This window comes from Oncorhynchus gorbuscha, linkage group LG18 (genome assembly GCF_021184085.1).
Source record: "Oncorhynchus gorbuscha isolate QuinsamMale2020 ecotype Even-year linkage group LG18, OgorEven_v1.0, whole genome shotgun sequence".
In the NCBI taxonomy this organism is placed as follows: domain Eukaryota; kingdom Metazoa; phylum Chordata; class Actinopteri; order Salmoniformes; family Salmonidae; genus Oncorhynchus; species Oncorhynchus gorbuscha.
Window position 1 is genome coordinate 21006528 of NC_060190.1, and position 15364 is coordinate 21021891.

At 42.8% G+C, this 15364-nt stretch overlaps 1 protein-coding gene and 4 non-coding genes across 5 annotated transcripts; all 5 read right to left on the reverse strand.

Moving 5' to 3' along the window:
* Nucleotides 1-4442: 4442 nt before the first annotated feature.
* LOC124003645 (eukaryotic initiation factor 4A-III) lies at nt 4443-14143 on the reverse strand. The gene is made up of 12 exons (XM_046312133.1): nt 13466-14143; nt 12885-12957; nt 12605-12671; nt 11151-11213; nt 10582-10714; nt 9691-9771; nt 9214-9355; nt 8012-8150; nt 7032-7147; nt 6133-6240; nt 4871-4998; nt 4443-4656 (listed from the first exon to the last, which is right to left on the reverse strand). Exons 1-12 carry the CDS (start codon nt 13617-13619, stop codon nt 4640-4642), a joined length of 1221 nt encoding a protein of 406 aa, XP_046168089.1. The 5' UTR covers nt 13620-14143; the 3' UTR covers nt 4443-4639.
* Nucleotides 6406-6539, reverse strand: LOC124004458. Its single transcript, XR_006833442.1, has one exon. It is a non-coding gene; the product is annotated as a small nucleolar RNA SNORA54 (small nucleolar RNA).
* Nucleotides 7271-7404, reverse strand: LOC124004461. Its single transcript, XR_006833445.1, has one exon. It is a non-coding gene; the product is annotated as a small nucleolar RNA SNORA54 (small nucleolar RNA).
* On the reverse strand, nt 8404-8537 carry LOC124004460. The gene has a single exon (XR_006833444.1). It is a non-coding gene; the product is annotated as a small nucleolar RNA SNORA54 (small nucleolar RNA).
* Nucleotides 9992-10125, reverse strand: LOC124004459. The gene has a single exon (XR_006833443.1). It is a non-coding gene; the product is annotated as a small nucleolar RNA SNORA54 (small nucleolar RNA).
* Nucleotides 14144-15364: the final 1221 nt, after the last annotated feature.

Genomic DNA, 15364 nt, shown 5'->3' on the forward strand with positions numbered 1-15364 from the left:
CTCTGGTAAATTGGACATGATTTGGAAAGGCACACCTGTTTATATAAGGTCCCACAGTTGATTGTGCATGTCAGAGCACAATCAACTGCCATGAACCAAGCCATGAGGTCGAAGGAATTGTCCGTAGAGCTCCGAGACAGGATTGTGTCGAGGCACAGATCTGGGGAAGGGTACCAAAAACTATCTGCAGCATTGAAGGTCACCAAGAACGGAGTGGCCTCCATCATTCTTAAATGGAAGCCGTTTGGAACCACCAAGACTCTTTCTAAAGCTGGCCGCCCAGCCAAACTGGGTAATCGTGGGAGAAGAGCCTTGGTCAAGGGAGGTGAATAAGAACCCAATGGTCATTCTAACGATGCTCCAGAGTTCCTTTGTGGAGATGGTAGGACCTTCCAGAAGGACAACCATCTCTGCAGCACTCCACCAATCAGGCTTTTATGGTAGTGGCCAGACGGAAGCCACTCCTCAGTAAAAGGTACATGACAGCCCGCTTGGTGTTTGCCAAAAGGCACCTAAAGGACAGACCATGAGAAAAAAGATGATCTGGTCTGATGAAACCAAGATTGAACTCTTTGGCCTGACTGCCAAGCGTCACTTCTGGAGTAAACCTGGCACCATCCCTACAGTGAAGCATGGTGGGGGCAGATGCCAAAGGTGCTTGTAGGGGAAGGGTCCCAAAGACCCTCCCCATTATTGATTAAGGGGACCTTAAGACTCATATGCTTGGTACAGGCCTTATAATAGCAGGTCTCCCTATTACACTGTTGTGATGTGTCTGAACTCTGCCACTATACTTTGCACAAGCTCTCTATGTATATTGGTCATTGCAGTTACTCTTCTACTTGGCTGGTTACTGTTTGTAATGATTTGTCTGCTGGGCGATGTTCTCAAATAATCGTACGGTATGCTTTTGCCGTAAAGTATTTTTGAAATCTGACACCGTGGTTGGATTCACAAGAAGTTCATCTTTAAACCTATGTAAAATAGTTGTATCTTTACTGAATTTTAATCATGAGTATTTCTGTATTTGAATTTGGCGCTCTGCAAATTGGTCAACTGGATGTTGGCCAGGTGGGACGCTAGCTTCCCACATACCCTAGAGAGGTTATAGCAGAACATGGCCAAGATGTTCAAAGATGGCCTGCAGGGTCAGACAATAATAATCACAGTGGTTGTAGAGGGTGCAACAGGTCAACACCTCAGGAGTAAATGTCAGTTGGCTTTTCATTGACGATCATTCAGAATTAGACAGCAACTGCGGTAGAGAGTCAAAACAGCAGGTCCGGGACAAGGTAACACATCAGTGAACAGGCCATAAAATTTAGTTTAGGAGGGAAATGATGCCTTTGCAGACTGAAAGTGATGATGCTTTGTGTACGAGCTGGTCCATGGGGGACACGAGTGTATTACCGGCTGGACACACCAAACCTAGATGATAGTGCAGATCTAGCGCCCACTATCGGCTGCCTAGGCTATCACGTAAGATTGAGGACTTCATTTCCATATCCCTCAAATTGCTCATAATATAAATTGATGTAGGGAATGTGGCACTCAAATTATTCACCCCACCAAAATTGTTCTCTAAATGAAACTCAACAATCCTACCCGAAAGTTCAAATTCATATAGGCTACTTTACTCGCATAAAAAGGTTGAATGGAAACCTGGTTAACAACAAGCCATTTTGAGGATGCTGAAATTATATTTTGGATGAACATATGCACCTGCCTACAGGAGACTTTTGAAGTAGCCTAATTAGACAAAAAGAAATGTGACTGGTTGTGTTTATGCCACATATAAAAGGTAATAAATACATTGAAAAAGTACAATCCTAAATATTTTGGCTATATTGAAGGTTCTCGGTGCGCGAGGAATAGCCGCTCGGATTGGAGAGGAGGCAGACCTGTGTTAAGCTTTTCTTGAATAACTGGGCCTGCCGGGAGCACATGTGGCCACATTGTATATTGGACAACATGGGAGAATGATGATCTGTAACAGAGAGAGGATTCAGTATCAGAAGGAAATATTCTGCCAGACAGGCCTGCTACTGTGCCTTTCTAGACCTTATAAACTGTTGAGATTAGATCCACAACTGATCCAAATCGAATTAAACATTCAAATAACAGGGCTTTTGCGTCATTGTTCAAATGACATTTTCACTGCACTATTGTCACTGAATGGTGGATAGAGGGGAGGATAGACCGTTAGACTGGTGGACTATATTGACCTGTGGAATAAGGGAAGTACCAAAACACCTTGATATAGGGGAGGCGAATGCAAGCAGATGAGGAAATTTGGCTAGGATGGAATAAATTATATAGAAGAACCTGCAAAAGAGCAAATGTAAACCAGGCATTACCCTCTACTGTGCTCAAAAAAAAACTATCCACAAAGCATCAAATTATGTTTAACAACCCTCCACTATTTTGGAGCTAGTCACGGGTGCACCTCAGCTACGCTCAAGGTACTAAACGATATCATAACCGCCATCGATAAAAGACAGTACTGTGCAGCAGTCTTCATCGACCTGGCAAGGCTTTTGACTCTGTCAATCAGCGTATTCTTATCGGCAGACTCAACAGCCTTCGTTTCTCAAACAACTGCCTCGCCTGGTTCACCAACTGCTTCTCAGATAGTTCAGTGTGTCAAATCGGAGGGCCTGTTGTCCTCTGGCAGTTTCTATGGGGGTACAACAGGGTTCAATTATTGGGCCGACTCTCTTCTCTGTATATACAGTGGGGCAAAAAAGTATTTAGTCAGCCACCAATTGTGCAACTTCTCCCACTTAAAAAGATGAGGCCTGTAATTTTCATCATATGTACACTTCCAACTATAACAGACAAAATCAGAAAACAAATCCAGAAAATCACATTGTAGGATTTTTAATGAATTTATTTGCAAAATATGGTGGAAAATAAGTATTTGGTCAATAACAAAAGTTGATCTCAATACTTTGTTATATACCCTTTGGCCCATTTTGGCCCATTCCTCCATGCAGATCTCCTCCAGAGCAGTGATGTTTTGGGGCTGTTGCTGGGCAACACGGACTTTCAACTCCCTCCAAAGATTTTCTATGGGGTTGAGATCTGGAGACTGGCAACGCCACTCCAGGACCTTGAAATGCTTCTTACGAAGCCACTCCTTATTTGCCAGGGCAGTGTGTTTGGGATCATTGTCATGCTGAAAGACCCAGCCACGTTTTATCTTCAATGCCCTTGCTGATGGAAGGTTTTCACTCAATCTCACGATACATGGCTCTATTCATTCCTTCCTTTACACGGATCAGTAATCCTGGTCCCTTTGCAGTAAAACAGCCACAAAGCATGATGTTTCCACCCCCATGCTTCACAGTAGGTATGGTGTTCTTTGGATGCAACTCAGCATTCTTTGTCATCCAAACACGACGAGTTGGAGTTTTTACCATAAAGTTATATTTTGGTTTCATCTGACCATATGACATTCTCCCAATCTTCTTCTCGATCATCCAAATGCTCTCTAGCAAACTTCAGACGGGCCTGGACATGTACTGGCTTAAGCAGGGGGACACATCTGGCAGTGCAGGATTTGAGTCCCTGGCGGCGTAGTGTGTTACTGATGGTAGGCTTTGTTACTTTGGTCCCAGCTCTCTGCAGGTCATTCACTAGGTCCCCCCGTGTGGTTCTGGGATTTCTGCTCACCGTTCTTGTGATCATTTTGACCCCACAAGGTGAGTTCTTGCGTGGAGTTAAGAACCACTGCCCTATAAATTCTTCAACTTTTCATGCATGTTTTCCAGAATCTAGTACATCAGTACTAGACTCAGCTTTACCAACTCCCATCACCCCAGTCACCTCCGCATCACATGCACCCCCATTAATCATCAATGACATTATCAAACAACGGATCTCGTAAATAAACTCAAATATGAAACCATGGCCATATTTCAATCCAAGGCACTTTATAGAGCAGCACATTGGACAGTCAATTAAGCACTTTAACAGGTAACCAACGCTTGATCTGACATTCGCAAGGATCCATGAAAGGAATCACTGCAAACGCCTGGGAAATTGCATTTAAATTAAACCTTTGTCAGCTGTCCAAAGCACTGCTCTATAACGCATATTGGATTGAATCCTGGCATGACTATCAGTTGCACCCGGAGGCCTATGGAAGTCTAAAAGAAGGTGTGATTGTAAAGTAATTTAACTTCTAAATATATAATGGTCTTAGTTCATCCATCATACCCCATCAGAAATGTAATTTAAAACAAATACTAAACCCCCATAACATGGTTAAAAAGATACTTTGATAGTATAGCTCTTTCTTTGAATTTGAAAGTGGTTACATTTCTCCAGCCCAATCCCTCAACTGTTTATCAAAACAAAATGGCTGTGTTGCGAATGTAGTTCATTTCAAATCCTGGATTGCCCCTTTAAAAAAAACAGGGAAAAGAAATCAACTGGCATTCAAATGGGAAACAAAATGTTCTTTATTTACAAAACAACTGGAAGGTTGCAGTAGGCATTTCCCTAAGAATACAATAGTAAAGGTTGTTCCAAAGCTACTATTAAAAACAAAACAAATGAGACAAGAATTCCAACAGTAAATAAAAGGGGTCCAAAGTGTAATGAAAGCGGTCGCTCCACTTCCGTCACCACCGCCTTAGATCAGGTCAGCCACTGAGGAGAAAATATTTGATGTTAATGACAGCCATCTAATGTCAATGCCCATTTTGTAAAAGAACCCCAGGTCTTTATAGCCCTAAATCTGGAAACCCAGTATATGGTTGAAACAAAATGTACATTTAGTTCCTTGAACAACCAAAACATCAATAAACATATCAACATTGTCAATTAAATATTCAGGCAGAAGATTAAACAAATGCTAATTTACCATTCATTGGCATTTCATCGATCTGTGTGGAATAGTACTGCTCAATGTCACGGAGAATACGGATGTCGTCGTTCTTCACAAAGTTGATGGCCACACCCTTGCGGCCATAACGACCCGATCGGCCAATCCTATGAAGAGAGGAGAGGTTAAAGGACAAAAACGCCAGTAAATGTTTGCCCTGACAAGCAGATTTTGGTTTGATCCGGCTAGGCGGGCCAGAAGCTCCTGGAAAGAGATTGGGGAGGTAGAGGATAGATGCGGTAAAGAGGTCAATGGAATGCAGACCGTGGAGGAGAGGACGCTGGATTGGCCTATATTCAACAAATCTGATCTAAGTGGATGTGTCAAATCTGTTATGATTTAACAGGATCACAGCGTGGTTATTAAAATCCAATGTGGATATATTTGGCTGTTTTCGCTGCATAACATTTAGAAGTTGTCTCTTTCAAACTTTAGAAAACACGACTGCTAAATGCTAACTCCTGTTTGTATAAGCTGGTAGCATAGCTAGCATACAGAAATCTGTGGTAGTAGTCAGTCTTTTTTTCTTCTTAAAAAACTATAATGCAGTTGATTGATGACAAGAACATGTACTTGGGTTAATATTCAAAAAGGATTATACTCTTATTTTTTACTTAATAGTATGAAATACACAGCCTAAATGTAGGCATGTTTCTCTGGGAGGCAATGGGGGAGATTCAGGTGCGAAAACAGTGCAGCCTTTTTTACTTTAATGCCATCTTGGCTGAGCTCTTATGTCAAGCACCGGGAAACGGACTCCACACATTGGAAGAGGAAAGGTCTGGTCTTTTCGTTTAGCCAGTTGCTCACAATTAGCTGGATGGCTTTGAATCACTACAAGTGGTGCCCTGGAGACCAATTTATTGCATGCGTATGACAGCTCGCCGAAGCGCAAGTAGTATGAATGCTCTGACTTCCGCAGAATCTGCTTCACTGTAACCACTGCAGATGTCGGATTGACCCCAATTAAAAAAATAAATACAAAAATTGGCTTTTAGTGTACAGAGAAACAGCACAAAACGTACTGGACCTCTGCTACTCTCTGGGCTTTACTGTGGCACTGGAATGGAACCCACAGCTCACTGAGGACTGAGCCAGGTTACGAACAGTGTAAAAAGATGATTTCCCCCGACTTCACGGTTCACCGAATAGCCACATTGCATTTCACGGTTCACCGAATAGCCACATTGCATACTTAATATCGCTTACTTTCTACAGTTGTTCTGGGCAGCCAGACGTACCTGTGGATGTACAGCTCTCTGTTGTTGGGCAGGTCGTAGTTGATGATGAGGGACACCTGGGGCACATCCAGACCTCGGGCCCACACATCAGTTGAGATAAGCACTCGGCTATTGGGGATGGGGGGGGAGAAGAGGAGAGATCCATGTTAGGACAAACCAAGGTCGTATTCACCTGGAACCGAACAGGCTCAAACAAAGAAAGACTATCTGAAATTTTCAAAAAAAAAAACAACCCAAGTCAACCCCTGGGAGATTTAAAAGAACAATGTGTAGACTTGTTCCCAGAGAGTGAACAGAGAAACGGCACAAGACGTACCGGACCCCTGCCACCCTCTGGGCTTTACTGTGGCACTGGAATGGAACCCACAGCTCACACTGAGGACTGAGCCAGGTTACGAACAGTGCAATGAAGAACGTCCGTTTAAGTGTTTGGTCCACTAGTACGCTTTATCTAGTGTGGGAAACTGTCCGGTATTGTATAGGAAAGACCACATTCTATATCAGGTGGACCAGAAAGAATCCACACGATACAGTACATTGTCATGTAATAGGATCTAAATGTTTCTCCCGCTAAGAGACTCAACCAACTGTCCAAAAAACTAAGCTAAACTAAACTGTCTCTGGCATCACAAGATGGACACGACTCTAGATTACACAGCTACATGTGCAAATTGTTGATTGCACCCTTTATAAACAGTTTTTTTTTAATGAGTATAAGACCAGCTTCTACTTTATCATAGAAGTATCACACAGTAACTACTGACACGGGAGCACATTCACTATTGATCAATATGGATCCAGTGGTCATACACACAAAATTAAAAAAACAAGCAAATCTTATTGAATAGCCTTCAAAGATTCACTGGGCTGCTAAAAACACACTATTTCATCATCATTACCTGGCACCGGACCGGAACTCTTTCATGATGGACTCCCTCTCCTTCTGGGGCATGTCTCCATGCATGGAGGAAACAGTGAAGTTGGCCTCCCTCATCTTCTCAGTCAGCCAGTCAACCTATTGCACGCAGAGCGAGGACAGATAGAGGCTCAGGCCAAACTCATGACAATGCATTTTAGGGATCATGATGCTAAAAAATTATCCCTGAAATGTAGGGAATCGGGTGCCATTTAGGACTTGCCATGTTCCCAGAGCGTGAACAGAGCAACGGTACAAGACGTACCGGACCCCTGCCACCCTCTGGGCTTTAATGTGGCACTGGAATGGAACCCACAGCTCACACTGAGGACTGAGCCAGGTTACGAACAGTGCAAAGGAAGATTTTCTTGACATTCATCGTTGTGATGGGCAAGATCAACGAGAAGTTGTCAAACTAACAATGTCAAAGCATGTTGGCCCCCGGGGAGACGGAAGCGTTGAGACCTCTTTCAGTTTAATTTCATAAAAATCAATTTTTAAAAATCAAAATTACAATGGTGGGCATTTGAAAGAATGTATTTTGTTATGATACACAACTGAAAAACTAAACGTAACATATCTTCACTGCGCTTGACATATTCCACAAACAAACATCTTCGTGTTGGGACATTGCTTACAAATTACCTGCTAAATGACCTGCTAAATAGTTGCATGAGAAAAAAAAGTCAAGTACACATTACTGATTGAATACAAACCTTCAATGGCGTACTCCTGACCATCCCCATTTCTTACCCGTACATATAGGCAAAGGGAGACAGTACTCACTAGGAGTAAAAACATACAATAACTAACAGCTGCCAACAACCCAAGTAGTTTTTCCTGGGCACAGATCTAGGGTCAGCTTCCCCTCCTCTAATCCTAACCTCAACTATTATTGGGGGAAATGCAAAACTAACCGAAAATCAGCGTTTAGGGGCAACTAGGTTTAAGTTGTGTACAGACCTTCCGCTTGGTGTTGCAGAAGATGACAGCCTGCGTGATGGTGAGGGTGTCATACAGGTCACACAGGGTGTCAAACTTCCACTCCTCCCTCTCTACTGCCACGAAGAACTGCTTGATGCCCTCCAGAGTCAACTCATCACTGGGAGAGGGAAAGGGCAGAGGGGTTAACTAGGTATTGGACTACTTCTGCTGCTAGAGGAACACATATAAAGGCTTTTTCCAGTGAGTGCAGGTCTTCCTATTCCAGTTAACTCTGTTCTTCCCATAGAAATATTTCCTAGGCAGGGTGCAAAGGCCCCCAAAAGAACAACCATACCTTTATTTAAAAAATAATTAAAAAAATGTTTTAAAGGAGCAGCAGCAGGTAGTTTGCCATCACAGGGGGTTTTGGTTCATGTTCCCAGAGAGTGAACAGAGAAACGGTACAAGACGTACCGGACCCCTGCCACCCTCTGGGCTTTACTGTGGCACTGGAATGGAACCCACAGCTCACACTGAGGACTGAGCCAGGTTACGAACAGTGCCAAAAAGAAAGATTTCCTTGACTCGCCTATATAACAGTCAGAAATACTTCTATATAAAACAGAATATTTAGTCCTCTTCTGAAAGGTCCCACAGGAAAGGTGGAGGGCCTTTATCGATTTTAGCATGGTTGATTCTCTGATGACTATATGAGGGTTTGTATTCAGACTAAGTATATGTATTCAGACTAAGTATATGTATTCAGACTAAGTATATGTATTCAGACTAAGTATATGTATTCAGACTAAGTATATGTATTCAAAGTATATGTATTCAGACTAAGTATATGTATTCAGACTAAGTATATGTATTCAGACTAAGCTGGTCCCAAATCCCTCCCTCGCCCCTAATCCCTGGATGATTACAGATGTGTAGGGTCTGGATTACATATAAGCAGTTCAGGGGTGGAGCATCCACTATATTGCTACCATCCCACAAGACCTGCAGAAACTAAGGGTTAGGGCCATGGGGTAGAGAGCAATTTAGGACCGGCTGATTTACCCCCCCGCCGTATACATTACACAATGCTGCCCTCTAGAATACACAACTTGAACAAGTCTAACTCCTGGAACAAGGTAGCCTGGTCATCATTCTCAAAACAGCGATCGGGGTGGTTCCACTAGGCTAGAAACCTGGGGTGGTACTTCCTAATATATACAGCCGAGTATCGCTTGACTCACCGTTTGACCAGGATGCGGATGGGGTCGGTCATGAACTTGTTGGTCATCTCCAGGATCTCGTGGGGCAGGGTGGCGCTGATCAGACACACCTGGGTGGCGGGGGGCAGGTACCGGTACACGTCGTAGATCTGCTCTTTGAAACCTGCCGGACGGTTAAGGGAAAGCTATTCAGTATCTCCTTCATATTACATTAGGCTTCAAGGGAAAAGTCACGCAGACCGTCAAAACGACTTTCCTGTGCAAAAGTGTCTGAGCCCAAGTGTCCCTGCGTGCCGTGGGATGCAGACAGGTAGGGATAGTAGGAAACTTGTTGATGTGTGCAGGGGGAACGACAAAGCGGCACTGAACAAGCTGCACTGTAACTTATCCTGCTTTACCACGAGACCTCGTTGTTGTTTAGGAGAGAGCAGAAACACAAACAACTGGCAGACGTCTTTCGCGTCATCTCAGTAATGCACAACAGCATGTCTGGCTTACCCTTGTTGAGCATTTCGTCTGCTTCGTCCAACACCAGCATCTTGATGGCACGCGTCCTCAAACTCCTCCTGCGGATCATATCTAAAGAACAGAGAGAGGGAGAGCAGTGTCTGCATTAGTCAGCCTGCTGTGGGAAAATGGAGGCTACTCAACTCATACACGACCCTTGAGGTTACCTTCCTTTGAAATTAAATGTTCTGGCATCAGGTAAATAGTTAATTTGAGATCGGGAGATTGTAGTGGGACCTTAAGTCATTGATTATCCATCCTTCTTTCCCCTGTGTGTTACAGGGGGGGGGGGTAATGTTACCAGAGAGTGAACAGAGAAACGGTACAAGACGTACTGGACCCCTGCCACTCTCTGGGTTTTACAGTGGCACTGGAATGGAACCCAAAGCTCACACTGAGGACTGAGCCAGGTTACGAACAGTGCAAAAATGATTATTTTCTTTACTTTTGGGGCGGCAGGTAGCCTAGTGGTTAGAGCTTTAGGCCAGTAACCCGAAAGGTTGCGGGATCTAATTCTCGAGCTGACAAGGTAAAAATCTGTTGTTCCGTCCCTGAACAAGGCAGTTAACCCACTGGTCCCCGGTATGGCGTCATTGTAAATAATATTTTTTTTCTTAACTGACTTGCCTAGTTAAATAAAAATATATACTGTTGTCCTGAGTATGCAGAGTAGCCTCATTACATAAGGTACAAACAGTTTCAAGGAAAGCAGATCCAGACTGAACCCATGAAGTGAAACAATTTTGAAACAGCAAAATTCAGTTTTGATCCTGTGACAGAATTCTGAGATATTAAATGTCTAGTCTGCTTAGCTGGGCAGACAGATATTCATACCTGTGGTTGGGAGATAGATACTAGAAGGTTAGGGTCCAGGGAACTCACCAAACACTCTCCCAGGGGTCCCTGCCACTACGTGCTGGCCATAGTCCAGTTTTCGGATGTCCTCACCCACGTTTGTCCCGCCGATACAGGAATGACACTGGACGTTCATGTAGTCCCCGAGGGCTAGGAGCACCTGGGAGGGGTTTAACATCTGAATATTAGGAGATAATGGCTGTGCCCAAATTTTCTACCAGTGTTGCACATTCCCAGTCATGGATTTAACAATGGTGGAACCCCACCCCAGCCAAGGCTTTCACCAATCCAATCCTTTGCCAGTGTTCTGATCTGGGCAGCATTCAGTCGGCATAGAACAGGAGAAACCGTTTTGAAACTGAGGAAAACCGGGACGTACTATCTGAACATAAATAAATAATAAACACTTGTTCCCATTGCACAGCGTTTTGAAGTATTTGCTACAGTGTTACCAAATGAACAGGACCCGAACCTGTCCCAATAGAAACACTTTGTTTTCATACATTTTGCTAGTGTGCCCTACTGAACACAACCACCATCTTCCAAAGCAGTTCTTCCCCAGTACATCAGAAGACACTTGATATTCAGTCACATACCTTCTGTATCTGTCCAGCCAACTCTCTGGTGGGAGCCAGGATCAGTGCTTGGGTTTCACGCACCTGTTACAAAAACAAAAAAATAATCACATTTTGCTCATGGTGTCCAAACTCCACAAATTCAGAGTGTGCGAAAATTTCACAACACAAAATATATATATGTATATATATATATATATATATATATATGCCATTTAGCAGACACTTTTATCCAAAGCGACTTACAGTCATGTGTGCATACATTCTACGTATGGGTGGTCCCGGGGATCGAACCCACTACCCTGGCGTTACAAGCGCCATGCTCTACCAACTGAGCTACAGAAGGACCACAAAAATGTTGTTGGATGATCCAAAACTGCTATGTGATGATAACGGCACATTGTGACGGCCCTGAATTTTTCTGAACCGTCTCAGTGCAGCTCCTTCCAATAGGGCGCTTTCCCTTTAATTCCCAATTAAATAGCCAGTATCAGCTGCGCAAAAGTGGGGTTGTGATGGAGACGTGCATGAGGATGTGTTCAACCCTCAGTTCCGAAGCTTCTCTATTCCGTTGTTTTGTTGCCGTTAAACGTGTGTTTTGTTGCCTAATAGAGTTTACCCAGGATCGGATCCACTCTTTGCGTCCCTGGACTACACCTCCTCCGTTCTTCGTGGCCTTTCTCCGCTGGAGATCTATTGGCGGATTGGATTGTCTGACTGACCGACTGACTACCACCTTTTTGTATACGGTATGTCATTTGTTTGGATGTGATGTATACTGTGATTTGTGTAGTTGGTGGTAGTTGAGGACTTAATTAAGAGTTGATCCGCTTTAAGGTTCTGTGGTAAAGTAATTGTTATATTGATTGTATGTTTAATACTGGGTTTACGCTACACGGAACGGACAAACATCACGTGACAAAAGTCACTTGAGTTCACTGAACTCCTTTACCGGGCAGGACTCTTTTTAGGCCCGAGGTACAGGACATTTCTGGAGGAACCAGAACTCATTGTGATATTATTATATATGTGTGTAATCATTGTTGTTGCTAATACAACCCACGCAACAGAATATAATTGTTTTTGAAGTTCTTTTCAATGTTTTAAGGGTTTATGAAAAGTTTATTTCCATCCTGACTTTTACATACGTCCTTTGTATTGGTGTAGACTTGACGGACCAGATGGGACTCATTCCCACCCAAACTAAAAGGAGAAACTAATGTTTTCTCTGGTAGGCACAACCTACCTGGCACCCCTATAAATAATAACCTCAAGTCAAAACCGTTACAACATCAGTACCTACAACCGGGCTTGTATTCATGTAGCCTCTCAGAGTAAGAGTTCTGATCTAGGATCTCATCCCACGTGTCATATAAAACGATTCATTATGATCTAAAAGGAACAACGGATACTAGATCAGCACTCATACTCTGAGACGCCCTAGTCTGCACATACCGACAACCTTACTCAAATACCTGAATGTCAAGACACTGCAGCACTGATACGCAAAACGTGGCAGTCTTTCCTGTTCCTGACTGAGACCTAAAAGAAAGGTGTTGCAGAACAGAGAAAGATGGTAATTCAACAGCCACAATAAAACATTTGAACAAGGACCCAAAAGACTAAATGTTTTGCAACAGAATCCGACTAATGAATACACCCCTGATGAATAGCCAAAGTTCCAAACATTTAACTATATATTTAGTCTGTAGCTCTGGACGTTGTGATTCTCTAGCATAAACAGTCACGACTTACTGTGCAATGACATCTCTACCCTTGATGATCTGTTTAATTGCTCTTTGTTGGATTGCGGAAGGCTTCTCGAAACCTAACAATAAGAAATAAAAGACGGTTAATTATGTAGGCCCACGACACTCCAGTGAAATATTTCAATAAACATTACATGGTCAAAGGATTACATGAATAGTAACTGGAAAATATAGCTGGTAGTACTGATTATTAGCACTGGCTAGATCAGATGGCGCTACAAGAGGAGCAAAATGCTCACACAAAAATATTAAATCAACAAGTGAGGAAAATGCAACATGTACTAAATCCTAAAATGGGGTGGAGTATGCCAGTTAGCTAATATCAGCTAACGTTAGTGAGTTAGCTCGGTTTAACGAAGCTAATTAACTAGCTAACGTTGGCAAGGTAGTTGGCTAACTAAAGAAAAACAAATACAGCATTCTGTCTTTTTTTCCATTACAATACTCGCAGTATGTGTTTGTTCTGGGTGTGCAACTGAGTCATGAAGCACAGAAAATGTGTCCAAATAACTTACTTGGGTAGTTGCATACATGGGCCCACTGTACCAAACAAAACCCCGGACCTACCGTATGCGTAGATCCCACGGAGGAGATCCTCTCGTAGGCCCATTGTGTCGAAGGTAGGAGTAACATCGACCTCCTCGCTGGTCTCAAACTCGATCTTGGTCATGTCTTCCTCCTTCAATAGACGCCTCGTGCGTGGTACGGTGGCTACTTCCATGGCTTTTGTGAGCGTTTTCACAAAATAAGAAGGAAATCGACAACTTCACCAACTCGAGTTCTGCTGCGGGAAGTAGAAAAAAGACCGCCGCATGCGTCGCTTTAGTGACGCCGAAAGTAAGAGACAATAATTTGCATGACGAGTAAAGGTGTACCAAAGACTTTTTAGAAGTAAATCAAGATAGACCACCACGTGTCGTTTCCAATGGAAACAAATGAGTCAGAGTGAGCAGAACAAACAAGGAGGTGGGCAGAGCCAAGCACCCGCTAGCGATATCCTGTAGGCGTTCTAGTATGTATCTGCATATTTTCGTTACGGAAGGCCTACTCTGTGAATTGCCCGTGTGCAATAACTCAATTATACTCTGTACTCCTTCTAAACAGCGCGATTTTTAAAAACGTTTGAAAAGGGTACAGTCTACAAAACGTAGTCCATTCGGTTCATAACATATTCTAGTTTGCGAACAGAAACTATATTGAGATCGAATGTTTAATCGATGAGAAAATGTGCAGAATTTCGGCCAAACTACATCCCCTCCCACATTGAGTGAAGATGCCAACCGGATGCTTCACATTTATACATCCAGTGAAATATCTGTCTCATTGTTCTATGCAGAAATCGCTCCGCCATTTCCTGGTTGCTAACTAGGAATATATGCCGCGTTCACGGACTAGTCGAGACAAAGAAAACTTGAAACATTTCTGATTTGCAAAATGGTTGAACACAGCAAGTGTATAGTTACACCCAGTTAGCAAATCAGAAAAGTCAGAGTTTCCTAGTTCTGACTAGCACAGGAACGTGGCAATACAGAGAAGGAACGGCCAGATGCTTCATAATAGCTCGGAAGTGAAGCCGCACTAGGAGCCACATTTGAAATGGAATAAATTGAATACATGGAGCAGGTTGGAAAAAAAATGAATGAATTGGTGGCATCACCATTCATGTAATACATTAAATATATACATCAGACGGTATTGGGGAGCAATTTCATAGTTTTTTTCACGGTTACATTTCCAATTTCAATCTTATAGCAACCAACCCTATGCTTGGTATGACTGTTATGGGTAGAGCAGACCATTCGATATGCGCTTAATTTACATATTTATACACCCACAATTCTAATTTAATCCCTTCCATGTATGTTTATTGGAGTTCCCAATCCAAACACCCTCCATTTTATCTTGGTTCAATTTAGCTCCAGCGACTTCTTTGTATAAATTAAAATGATTGTTTCCTCTATTCAACTCATCTTGATTTCTGATTATGACAGACACATCATCGGCATAAGCAAGTGCGACAATGGGCTGTCTAGAGCTGGTGATAGTACCTTGAATACTTAGATATTCTTTAATTCGCTTTAGAAGAGGGCTAGTAGCTATTACATGGAAGGCTGTGCTAAGTGGGCAACCATGCTCCCCCCCAACCATTCAATTTCAAAAGGTTCGGTCAGGAAACCATTTACATTACCTTGGACAATAGATCGGCTTATAGTAATTTAATCACATCAATTAATGGACTTGAGAACCCATAACATTTCATGACAAACCGTCAATATTCACATGAAACATAATTTAAAGCATTTTTCTCAACAAGACACAAAATGTAGAAATCACATTCAGATGTGGATGTAGTAATATCTTTCAAATCAAATGTATTTATATAGCCCTTCTTAAATCAGCTGAATCAGTGCTGCACAGAAACCTAGCCTAAAACCACAAACAGCAAGCAATGCAGGTGTAGAAGCA

Excerpts from the sequence above, each read along its gene's own strand:
- LOC124003645 (XM_046312133.1), bottom strand. The coding sequence starts at position 13,619 with ATGGAAGTAGCCACCGTACCACGCACGAGGCGTCTATTGAAGGAGGAA. Across the intron at positions 8,151-9,213 it reads ATCCGCATCCTGGTCAAACG|TGATGAGTTGACTCTGGAGG; the intron begins GTGAGTCAAGCG and ends TCCCTCTCCCAG. Across the intron at positions 7,148-8,011 it reads TCTGCAACACCAAGCGGAAG|GTTGACTGGCTGACTGAGAA; the intron begins GTCTGTACACAA and ends TGCGTGCAATAG.